The sequence below is a fragment of the Colias philodice genome, chromosome 16, assembly GCF_061535455.1.
Source record: "Colias philodice isolate Cphi_HAF_F1 chromosome 16, ilColPhil1 Martin Lab GWU primary, whole genome shotgun sequence".
Classification (NCBI taxonomy): domain Eukaryota; kingdom Metazoa; phylum Arthropoda; class Insecta; order Lepidoptera; family Pieridae; genus Colias; species Colias philodice.
In genome coordinates this window covers 8,741,595-8,754,157 of record NC_143101.1, presented here as the reverse complement: position 1 = coordinate 8,754,157, position 12,563 = coordinate 8,741,595, and the positions used below count along the sequence as shown (strand labels likewise).

The 12,563-nt window shown below is 30.6% G+C and overlaps 2 protein-coding genes across 2 annotated transcripts in view; one reads left to right on the top strand and one right to left on the bottom strand.

The window, feature by feature from the left end:
- The window catches only part of LOC149481869 (zwei Ig domain protein zig-8-like), a 281,774-nt gene that overhangs the window by 168,347 nt on the left and 100,864 nt on the right, over nt 1-12,563 (top strand). The gene's annotated exons all lie outside the window — the stretch shown is intronic.
- LOC149481871 (uncharacterized) lies at nt 4,762-8,261 on the bottom strand. The gene is made up of 2 exons (XM_089704717.1): nt 8,152-8,261; nt 4,762-7,736 (listed from the first exon to the last, which is right to left on the bottom strand). The coding sequence occupies exons 1-2, from the start codon at nt 8,171-8,173 to the stop codon at nt 5,053-5,055; spliced, it is 2,706 nt and encodes a 901-aa protein (XP_089560843.1). The 5' UTR covers nt 8,174-8,261; the 3' UTR covers nt 4,762-5,052.

Here is a 12,563-nt window from a genome sequence, read left to right as displayed (position 1 = left end):
GTCACATAGCTAGATAGAGCCTTATACATTAGCTTCATACGCTCTATAAATAAGCGAAAGTCTTTTCAATATCTCTTCAGCTTTTTCACCGTTGCGTTGGAGGAGACTGACAGATATACGAATTTATTAATAGTTTTTGAGACTGATTATGGTTAAGTTCATGTTTTATGTCTTTTCAAAGTGAGATTTTTTTATATTTTCTAATATATTATTTGATTAAATTTTAATTATACATGTAATCATTTTTTATAGTGAAATAACAGTGTTAATTGCGTGTCGCGCCCCTGACCTAGGTCAACGACAAAACCACGTATCCAGGTTATACTTATATTTTAAATAGGCAAATAAAGCTCTATCAATTTTAATGAAATCTGTCTGTTTGTTACGCTTACACATATAAATCACTAAATCGATTTTAATTAAGATTTCAAACATTAAGTATTTTCAATCTCCAGAAGGGTCTGCAGTAACTGTCTGTATTTTTGCTATGCTAATACACCTAAACCAATGAATCGATTTTAATTAAAATTTCAAACATTGTACTTTTCAAATTCCACTAAAAACAAAACATCTTTACCACTAAAACAAGCGTGTGTGCCGAGCACACGTGTCAGAAGTAAAACTTCTTTGGCAAGATTCAATGATACTAAAACCGTCGCCTTACTCCATGACGTGACGGTATTACCATGACACGACCTTGAAATTTTACTCTCAAAGCGCCTAAAGTAGTTTCACTTCAAAAACTGCCACTACAAAATTAGGACCCGTAAAAATCGCAGCTATCAAAACAAGTAAATGCTCAAAGTCGTTTGCCAGTAATGAGAGCTGATACAGGCTTCAGTAATGGGCTCTAAATACCGGAGGACTTAGCATAATCGATTCGTGAAGGCCTTGAGACGGTATTGTATACCAGATTGTATTTCGTACTTTTTGCACGAAAATCGCAAAGTCGCATTGTTATGATGATGTTGGATTCGATGGTTTAGAGCAGTCTTTCTCAACCTTTTCCAAAGGCTTATGATATGGTAGGTACCTATGTCACTAATGTTAGTAAGAAATTTAAATAATTTAAATAGATATGTATCAAGTTGTTATACGCTAATGTAAAGGAAGGAACGAGACCAACTTAGTGCATTAATTATTTGTGAAACTAGCTTTTCGCACGCGGCTCAGTCCGCATTGTATAAAACCTAACAAATTATATATTAAAACTTTCCTAGAGAACAATTCTATCGATTTAAATGTAACTCATCAAAAATCGTTGCGCAGTTTTAAAGATCTAAGCATACACACACAGATGTTGTGATAAACAAATAGGTACATTTGTAGCGATTACAATTTCATGCAGTCGTTCGAGAAATTTCCATACATTTATAGCGTCATCCATTTCCTTTTGCCCTGAGAACAGATAACCGAAATTGGAATTAAATTAAATATAAACTCAATAGTATCAATATAGAGTTAAAATATATTCACGTATTTGTTCCCAGGCATGTAACAAGATACTAGGATCAATTAGAAGGGTTGTCATACGTGCTGATTGCTGACATGGTTGCTTCGTTCATTACAAATTCAGAACGCCTCGTCTTGTCTCGGCTATCCCCGCATGATTTAAATGAAATTTACAACTAAGAAACTCGTTAAAGTGGGGTGAAACTTTGATTTGTTTAGGTGTTAGAATTTTTATATTAATCTCTTGTTCATAGAAATAGGTGTAAGCAAACACGCACTTTATAATATTAACTAGCTATTGTCCGTAGCTTTGCCCACGTGATTATAAATGTTCATAGCACAATTGATCAAAATCCATTAATATGCGATGCCTTTACCATATTGAGCAATAACTATCTGCATGCCAAATTTCAACGCGATCGGTCTAGTAGTTTAGACTGTGTGGAAATATCAGTAAGTTATCTCCGAAATTTAGAAATTAATATAGAGATTTCAAACCAACGAATAAAACTAATAAGTTTAATGAATTAATTATATTTGAACTATCCTGGCATTTTCGAGCCTGTCTAAAATGCCACTACATTTCGCGGCGTAATTTCGATCGCTAAAATAATTTATTCATAGTAATATCTGGACAAATTGCAACTTAATCGTTCCAATACAGACAGACGGGAGGCCATTTTTCAATGATATGCCGCAATTTGTTTTTTACGGTAGCATTGAAGGGGAATACTCGATTTACATAACCATTATTTCACAGATAATGGTTTTATGTAGGCACTGTTTACATACAATGAAAATATTCGTTTGAATCAGTTATTTGTCAATTATGTTGAACTAGCGGTCCGCCCCGGCTTCGCATGTGGTATATATTTACGTTTTATCTCCATAAGAACCATCCTCGTACTTCAAGGAATATAATAAAAAAAGAATTATCGAAATCGGTCCACCCGTTCACGCGTGATGCCGTGACCAAGGAAAACGGGTTTCATTTTATTTATATAGATTATTGAGGTAATCTGAAAAGATCCCAAACACATATAAATTCTAAAAATAAACAACAAAACATAGGTAATGGATGTGTATTTAAAAAAATAGCCTTTTTCTTTACTTTTAACTGTTATTTCGTGCACCCTTTTTGTGTAATTCATCAAAATTGACACCAATTTAAATGGAGCGAGTGGGATCCTTGTATTTCGTCTAATTAAAACGCAGACTCTAAAAGTATCACTTTATTTCAACGTTTACAATAGCTGCTGAAATTGGTGGTTGTAAATATAAAATAAAAATTCAGAGTTATTTACGAGTACTCAAATAAAATAAAATTTATAATTGAAAAAGTTATATTACATATTATTGAATACACTTAAATTTTTATCATAATATAGAATACTAGACGTGGGAGTTGATAAGACGCGTTTTTTCCTGTTAATCCCAATTTTGGTAATTCCGGGTTAAAAGTTGCCCTCATGTTGGCCTATGATCTCCCACTATCTCTTATTTGGAAATACCATTACAAACTATACAAAATAAAATAATAAAAGTAAGGAAATATTTATATATACATAATATATTATGTTTCTAAGACTCACATTTCAATTGCATTGATTCCTATAGACATGGAAGAAAACAAATTATGATTATATACAAAGTGAAAGTGAGACTTCCATAGGTATTAAAAGATATTGCATTTATAAAAATATAAATAAATAATAATAAATACACTTTATTTACCACCGAGTTAAATAGACAATATAACTAAAAGAAGAAGACAATATAATGTAAAGCCAAAAAAGCGGCCTTCGCTACTGAGCTGAGGAATATTATTTTAAACGGGGAGGTATTATACCCTGTGGAATCGACTATTTTTCTTGGTTTGACATTAGATGAGAAGCTTCAATGGGGGGCCCATGTTACCACCACCGCTGCTAAGCTCAGCTCAGCTGCATATATGCAGTTAGAAGAATAAGGCATCTCACCGATGAAGAGACGGCTAGATTGGTTTACTTTAGCTACTTTCATAGCATTATGTCCTATGGAATTCTACTATGGGGCAGGGCTGCAGATATAGAAACTATATTTATATTACAGAAAAGAGCCATACGCTCTATATATAATTTGCGTGCTCGAGACTCACTAAGAGGTCTCTTTAAGAATACTGGTATCCTTACTGTACCGTCGCAGTATATATTTAATAATATTTTATATGTACACAATAACGCTTACTTACACACAAAAGTAGGAGATAGACATTGTTATGACACAAGAAACAGAAATAAAATTGAAATGCCATTTTTCCGGCTAGCTAAAGTTAAAAATGCATTTATGGGTCAAGGTATACGCTTTTACAACAGAATTCCTCATAATATTAAAGAGTTTAGAAGTTCTAAATTTAAAACTTATATAAAAAAATGTACTAGTTCAGAGAGCCTATTATAGTATTAAGGAATATATGGACGATAAAAACCCATGGAGGGTTGTCGCGTAAAAACCACAGGACAGTTCTTTGGCATATTACTATAAATTATGATGTTACATATGTAATTTGTAAAATTAAATTGTAAAACTGACATGATTAAAAAGAGCAACTATGGAGTTTCTTGCCGATTCTTTTCCGTAGATACTGCTTTCCGAATCGGTGGTAAATATTAAAAATATGTACCTATGACGTTTCAAAAGTGCTTCTAGAAGAAGTCTAATTGAATAAATAAATGTTTGAGTTTGAGCGATAACATACTTACCTTATAAACAACTTCTCACGAAGAAGGCGCTGCGCTCCCATAGAAAATATTATAATGTACCATATAGATATATGCTACTTACAGCCCCAATCACACGATGTAAAGAATATTGTCGAGTTATCTCAAACTTATTGAATATACACAAAAGATTTCATAGAAATCGTTTGATTTCAAACCTTGTAACAGGACAATTAAACACATATAGATATTAGTATAGATATCATGCGTTGATAAAACGCATATATTTGCTGTGTTACCAGATAACCTCATTTCTAGCTGCCCACACAGGTTTACAGTCATTATGCATATTTTATGCAAATAATTCATATTGGATGAGCAACGCCCATATATAGAGACCGTCCTTTAGCTTTAAACCTTTCACTAAAAGGTTATATTTCATACCCCACATCGTAGATGAAATAAAGTACACCCGGTCTTAAAATTAATATATTCTGAACCAAATTAAAACGTAATAAATGAATACTAATTGAGTTGCTTTTTAATAAGAATATATAAATTCACAGTTTCATATTTTGAAAAAGACAGGGATTAATAAAAATAGCACAGTAACTATTAGAGATTTAATGTTTTTAACAAACTTACAAATAACTGAAAAACAATCACTCTCAATGTCATCATATGAGTCATAAAAATGTAACATTACAGTAATTTATTTTATTGTTTGATGCATGGTAGGTATATTTTTTACAATGCAATGATTTATTTGGATTAGTGAAACAGGAAACTAGTACGAAAATTAAATTAAGAATTTATAATATCCTTGTTTTTCAGTCTATAATATCAGCCCCTAATTTAAATACATCATTCTTACAATTCTATAAATTAATACCACAAACAACTAACTCAATAGATCACTTTGAAAATCTGAGCCACTTATATCGAGAGACTGTCGCATCTGCAATCTAGATTCACCAAATGATCGAGACGAATTACGATGTTGTTTATAAAAATATAATCCTACACCAGCACATACTAATAGAGTAAGTACTGAACACGAGATTAAAAGAGCAGTCGAAGATGAGTCAGATGAACTAACTATATCTGCTTTCGGCGTTGATTTAGATTCATTGTCAATATCTCCACATCGTATACCATGAACATTATCTTCATGGAATATTTTGTCAATTGATGTGACTTCCACCTGCCATATTGTTTTGTTTGCGTTCTTTATATGCCTCACAATCTCCTTACAGGCAATAGGATTTCCTCCTATACTGATTGATTTCAATTTAGGCGTTACAGAAATTAGCTGTTCCATATCTAGCTTACTGATATGGTTATAATCTAGTATTATTTTTCGCAAATCGGTACATTCGTGAAAAATGTGCTCGTCTAACTCAGTTATATTATTTTTGGACAAATCAAGAAGTTCAGTCATATGTAGTCCATTGAGACTTCCGTAACGAATGTTGCTTAAACTATTTGCCGACATGTTTAACCGTTTGAGAATTTTCAAATTTTTAAATATACCCGGTGGCAAGGAGGAAATTTTATTATTGCTTACATCCAATAATTGTAAATAATCTAATTCCGAGAAAAATATACTATTGAATGAAGATATAGAATTATTACTGATATCTAAACTAACCAAATGTTTGAAGTAACTGAGGTTTACTGAAGATATATCGTTCGATGATAATTTTAAATTGTACAAATGTGTTAAAGAATTTGTAAATTCATTATTGAAACTTTCTATCATATTATTCGACAAGTGTAGAGACTTTAAGTTGTGGTACGTTTGAATAATCGGCACTGATATATTAGAAATCAAGTTATTAGAAAGATCTAAATATATAATATCGGATAAATTTACACTTGGAACATATCTAAGTTTATTGTTATTCAAATAAACAGCTTTAAGAGACCACAAACTGTTACTCTTCACGTCGAAATTAGTTAAATTATTGTAAGATATGTCCAAGCTATATAAATTATTTGTTCCATTAAAATTATCAGGATCTATGTCACTTATTGCATTATGGGATATGTTTATTCTTGTCACGACAGGCATTTGAACAAACGCTTGCTTTTCTATTTTAGTCAAATTAAAATTATATATGTCCAAAAATCTTAGATATTGAGCAGGACTGAATGTGTCTTTCTTTACTGGTCCCGTCAATGAATTCCCAGCAATGTTTAAATATTGCAAATTCTTTAACGGAAGTGATGATGGCTCTATAAAAACAATGTTATTCATAGAAACGTCCAACCTCTTCAATAACACTTGCTTTGAAAATAGGCCACTGGCTAGAATAGTTAGTTTGTTATTGTTTAAAAACAAATCGGTTAAATTTTGCAATGAATATCGTAAGAAATCTATCTGAGATATTTTGTTATAAGATAGATCTAAAGTCAGTAATTTGTTGTCTAAAGAAAAACTTGAATTGTCTATAGAATTGATTCTATTCACACTTAAATTTAAATGTAACAAAGAGGTCATTGAAGAGAATGCATTTTCTTCCAAGCTCGTTATACTTTGATTGTAAAAATTCAATTCTGTAACGTTTACCAAACCAGCAAAGGTAGATTTTGAAATAGAAATGCTTACATTATTACCTTTCAAATTAACATAGCTAAGAATAGTATGTTTGAATACATCATCTTGCATTTTAGTTATATTGTTATTCTCGAAATTGAGATATTGCAATTTAACATTATTAAGAAACATGACGTTTTCCAAGTCAGATCTAATTTTATTATTACTCAAGTCCACTGAATCAAGATTAAGAGCTTGAGAGAAACAATTGGATTCTATACTTTCCAGACTGTTGTAAGACATGTTAAAGTTTATAAGTTTTTGTAATCTATTGAGTTCAAAACCGTTTACTTTGATTATATTATTGTACGATAAATCCAAATATTCTAATGACAATAAATTTATAAGTGACATAGATAACGTAGATATCTTATTAAATTGTAAATAAAGTATGGACAGATTCCTCAAATTCGCAAATATATCATCACCTAAGACTTCAATTTCATTGTGATCTAAGTATAGTTCTTTTAAATTATTCATGTATTGAAAAGCCTCATTTGAAATGGTACGAATATTGTTATATGATAGATCAATGTCTCTCAGTTCAGTCTGTCTGCTCTCATATTGAATCAAAGAGTACGGAAGTATATCTTCAATTGCGTTGTGTGATAGATTCAAATGTTGTAAATTAACCAGGCTTTTGAACGCCAAATTCTTTACGTACTTCACATTATTGTAAGACAGATCCAATGACAGCGTCTTGGTGTAATACCTCAGGCATGATTCTTCTAAATATGTCCATTTGTTTCCGATTGCTTTTATTTCTCTCACTCTCGAGTCGAAGTTAGTGGAACCAAAGAAACCAGCTGTTAGACCGTTGATAAATGTATTTTGAATGATAAATGTGACGTAGGGATCTTCACATGAAGGATTTGGTGCGCTGCCGGCGTAGTTTTCACAAATAATTGTATATTTACAACCAATGTTAACTTCCAATTTACAGGTGTTCGTAGCGTGCACAGATTGAATACAAAGTATTGTAATACCTGAAAAACATTTTAAAACTCAATACTCTAAGAGAACTCTCCAATAAGGGTTTTTGTTTAGTCGATAATAAATAGTTATAATCTTATTACAGTTCTTAAGAAGACTTTCTTCCATTCAATAAAAAAACAAGTTGAAATTTTAAACTTTTCTGTTAATTACTAAAGATATACGTATATACTACATACCTATATATTATATAACCCTATTTACTTAACAGTAACATGACAAAAAACCTACTATCTAAGAAAATTTAATCACATTGAAAAGAAAATAATATAACATATTCGTTAATTCGATAAAAAAAATCTATACATAGTAGTTTAAAAAAACGTACACAATAATATAAAAATTAAAATCCAATCTAAAAATCAAGTGAAAATGGGCGTTGATTCACGAGTATATTATTTTACTTACCAAGTATATATTTCAATTCCATTTTGTACACTGTTTTAAAACTATAAATACATACTGAATGTGACTACAATCATCCACTATCACAACTTACACCACCGTTCGCACTTTGCCTTCTGACAGATAAAATAATTAATAATAACAGAGGTCCGTAACGAATAAATAAACCATTATGGAAGTTATCAATATTTGTTATTCATTTAATCTGCTTGAACAAATAACCGTATTGTTTGAATAAATACCATTAATAGGGTTTTAATAGTTTAGAATAGCTTCTTTGTTTATAACGAAAATAAGAGCTAAAAAGTGTTGAAAATTTTTGTACTCGTAAAATTTTTGTACTCGTTGAAAGTAATTTCTGTACTTTATGACATTTTTTGTACTACTTCAATTTATGACATTTTGGTAATAAAGCTTTTTTTTTTATTCGCCTCTATTCTAAACGGCAAATCTCAACAAAATTGAACCAGCCGATCTTGTGTTATAGATGTAAATCGAATTAACTATTTCACGGAACCCATAAAGCTTAGTGAAAAAGTATTAGAGCAATTCATGATGTTGGTAATTAAAATAATATTCGAAATAACTAATAGTTAATATTTTGAGTGGATATATTTTTTTTATTTAACAATAATTTTAAATACTTACACCATATTTTATCTCTTCGTGTTGAATATAGTAATTATTTAATTTACGAATATTGATTTGCATTTTGGTTTTCCTGCACGTAATCAGAAAATATGTAATATAAATGTAGGTATTGTAATATGTTACCTATACCACTTTATTTAAAATAACAACACCTTTTTATTTAAATCTAGTTACCGTATTGAGTTACAGTTTGATATTTCTCAGCTAATATAATTAATATATTAGCTAATAATATTATGCAACTGCATGTGGTGCGAAATATCTATACTAATATTATAAAGCTGAAGAATTTGTTTGTTTGTTTGAACGCGCTAATCTCAAGAACTACTGATCCGATTTGAAAAATTCTTTCGGTGAGATAGCCCATTTATCGAGGTAGGCTATAGGCTATATATCATCTGGCTAAAACCAACAGGAGCGGAGCAATGCGGGTGAAACCGCGCGGCACAGCTAGTTAAACAATAAAACATAAAATTCTCCCGATTTTTCTGAATGAAAAATAAAACTATTTAAATATATTTTTTTTTATAACGTCCTCTCTTATCACGTCTCTGTTCCGTATATTCTCCACAGGAAAGCATTATCTGTACTCTCGGAGCGATAATTTTGTAACGTATAATAATAATATGCACAATGGTGAATGGACAAGGAAATAATTATTGACAATACTTTAAATAGCTTCATTATAATTTTGAAGGGTAAAATTACACGGCTTAAATATTTTTTTTTGTAAAAACCTCCTAATGACATGTTCCAACTAAGTTATGCTACAATTTATGAATATTCATATACACACACATGACACACATAAACGAAACATAATATGACGAAAATATATATTCATTTTTCTCAGCTTTGACTTATCTACTGCTTTAATTTATTATCTAAAAACAACCTAAAATGAACTGAATCCTGCAACGTAAATGTTTGAAGAATAGACATTTTTACTTCACACAAACGTATTCAAAATCCACGCAAATTGTCGACCCAGGATAGTAGTTTCAGTTAAAACTCCGAATTTCACTTTGACCTACATGAATGGGTACTTACACTTTAGGGGACTTTTCAAATGTTCGATAGTACTGAAAAATTTAAAACTCTAAAGCTAAAACGGGGCTTAATCGAAGCGTTATGGATCGCCTATCGTTGTTTTCCTTTACAAGGTTCGTTAAGCGCCGTCTAGGGGGCGCTTAGCGCTTTTTTATGCCTCTAATAGAAAACAAATTAAAAAGGATGATCTTTTTGCGTATAGATTGATAAATTTAAATATTTTCGTGTTATTTCTTCTGTTAAGCGAGGACGTGAAGTAAGACTTCATTTTTTGAAGTGAAAGATCATGGTCGCGTCATGGCAATACCGTCACGTCATGGAGTAACCCGACGATTTTGGAAATAAAGTTTCACTTCTGACACGTATTTTTTTTTTACTAAATAATTGGCTTGATGTCGGTATAGCGAGCTAAAATAAAAAGGTTTCTTATTTTAAATTATGAATATGTTTTATTGTTAAAAAATAATACATACCTATCTCTTAGCAACAGGGAAACCACGAGCTTACCAAGTAGGTATGTCTATTACACTAATAATTTCTATATTACATGCAAACTCACAAACAAAGTCACTTAGTTATTTTGGAAACTTTCAAATACTTTAACTTTGGATACTTCACGAAATAGTCGCATATTTTGCGTAGCATAATGGCTCTAAAGGGAAGTTGTTTAATTCCAACAGGGCTGTATTTTGCCTGGTTTTGTGGGGCACTTTGTTAGGGACCCGATGGTCAAGGAGGGACCCATAAATGAATAACGAACGTATCAATAAATTACTTTTTGCGATGAAGAGGTAAGGTAAAGAGGTCAATATAATATTACGAGGGGCGCATGTATTTTTTAAAAGTCAGACACAAATATTATTGAGTCTCAAATAATCTTGTCTATGGCTGAACGAACATTCTCATATCTGGCTAGATATTATGTGATGATAATTTGACACAATTTATTCTATGTATTAATTATTTATCACAGCATTTTTATTTCATTTAGGGCCGATTTTTCAATCCTTGGTTAAAATTTATCCGTCAAATAAAGTATTACACGAACATTTTAAAATGTCACCTGTAAACTGTCAAATACGGACAATTAGAATACATTTTTGAAATGGTAGTTTAATACGTTATTCGATGAATAAGTTTAAAGTTTAAACCAACGATTGAAAAATCAGCCCTTAGAAGGTCTCAAACTGAGAATGAGTATTATAACTTGACCTGATAGCAAATATTTATATTTGTTTAAATAATAGGTTGGCGTTTTGTGCGATATGCACATTACATATTTGGTCAAGTTTTAATTATAAAAATATGGTATCATGTAGCATATAATTTACGCGAGTATTATACATTTAGAATTTAAAAACTTTAACGTTTAAAATCCGTTAATCTTTAAATTCAAAATGTATGCTTGTACTCTCCTAAAATGAAGGAGGCTCTAGAATTAAGTACGTCCCTGTTTTTACGCAGTAGAACAAAGATGTACTAAATTCACACTTAGGTACAGACATGGGGGCTATTAAACCGGCCCCTAAGATCTAAAGAAATTATCTTAGTAGTGAAATTAACTATAAGTTTTACTATATATTTGGGAAACATATTCAATTTCGTTTATAATGCTAATATTTTGTAAGTAATGCTTGTTTTTGTACGAATATTTAAAATATTTTAATTAAGGGCGGAATTATACAAATTATAAGTGCTCCTTCTAAATTTATTTCGTGAATTAAGATTAAGAGAAGACTTGAACGGATTTAAAATATGATTTCTTGTTTACATTAATTTAAATTATTTGAGAAGATTCTAATTAAAGTATAAAGAGCTTTTTGCTTAAGTATAGCAATGCCAATAAAATAAAAGGTAATTTAGATGTTTAAATAACTTTTTGTTAGACTTGTATTATCGTTGTTAGTAGAACATAAAGAATGTATAAAATTTTGGACTTTGAACTTTTTATTTTTAAAATGTTTGTATGTTCTTCTGTCTTTTGCTTTATAACATAAAGACTTTAAAAATCATTATTAGTTTAAAAATTTACTAAAATCATGAACATTAAACATTATGAATGCTTTATCGATAATTTTTAATAATAATTGGACAACAAATTGATTCAATAATTTATTATTATAAAAATGACATTAATTCATATTTTCACTAAAACGATACAATAACATACGCACTTTAAAGCATCCATCCCACAAATAAATAATTGTTTGAATACGCCCGCAAACTAAAACGAAAAAACATAAAAAATCAATATGGCAGCGCGATAACAGTTATTGAGAATCGGCGTTTGCTTTTATCACCCACATCGGCCGCTACGGACCAATAAAAAGTGTGCCCAAAAACTCTGAATTACTCCGACGATTGTGTTACACAGATACGCCATTCTGTTTCGTTTTCCCGCGATTTTTTGTATCATTTATTAATTATTAACCGACTTCAAAAAAAGGAGGAGGTTATCAATTCGGCCGGTATATTGTTTTTATTTGTAAGTTCCTTTTAAATTAATATGACGAATCGTGGATGCAAACTTTAAGATTCATCTAGTTAAGTATGATTCACTTCTACTTTTTTCAGTGATGTATTTTTGTATTCAAAGGTTGCCTGGAAGAAATCGCTTCCAAGCGATAAGGCCGCCAAATTGTACCTAAATAATATTTGTTTTATGTTTATTGTTAATTTTCTTGTACAATAAAGATGTTTTTATGTTGTTTTTA

What these genes read in the sequence shown, in the direction of transcription:
- LOC149481871 (XM_089704717.1), bottom strand. Translation starts at nt 8,173, where the DNA reads ATGGAATTGAAATATATACTTG. An exon ending in GGAATTGAAATATATACTTG is followed by an intron (nt 7,737 to 8,151) that starts GTAAGTAAAATA and finishes AATGTTTTTCAG; the next exon opens with GTATTACAATACTTTGTATT.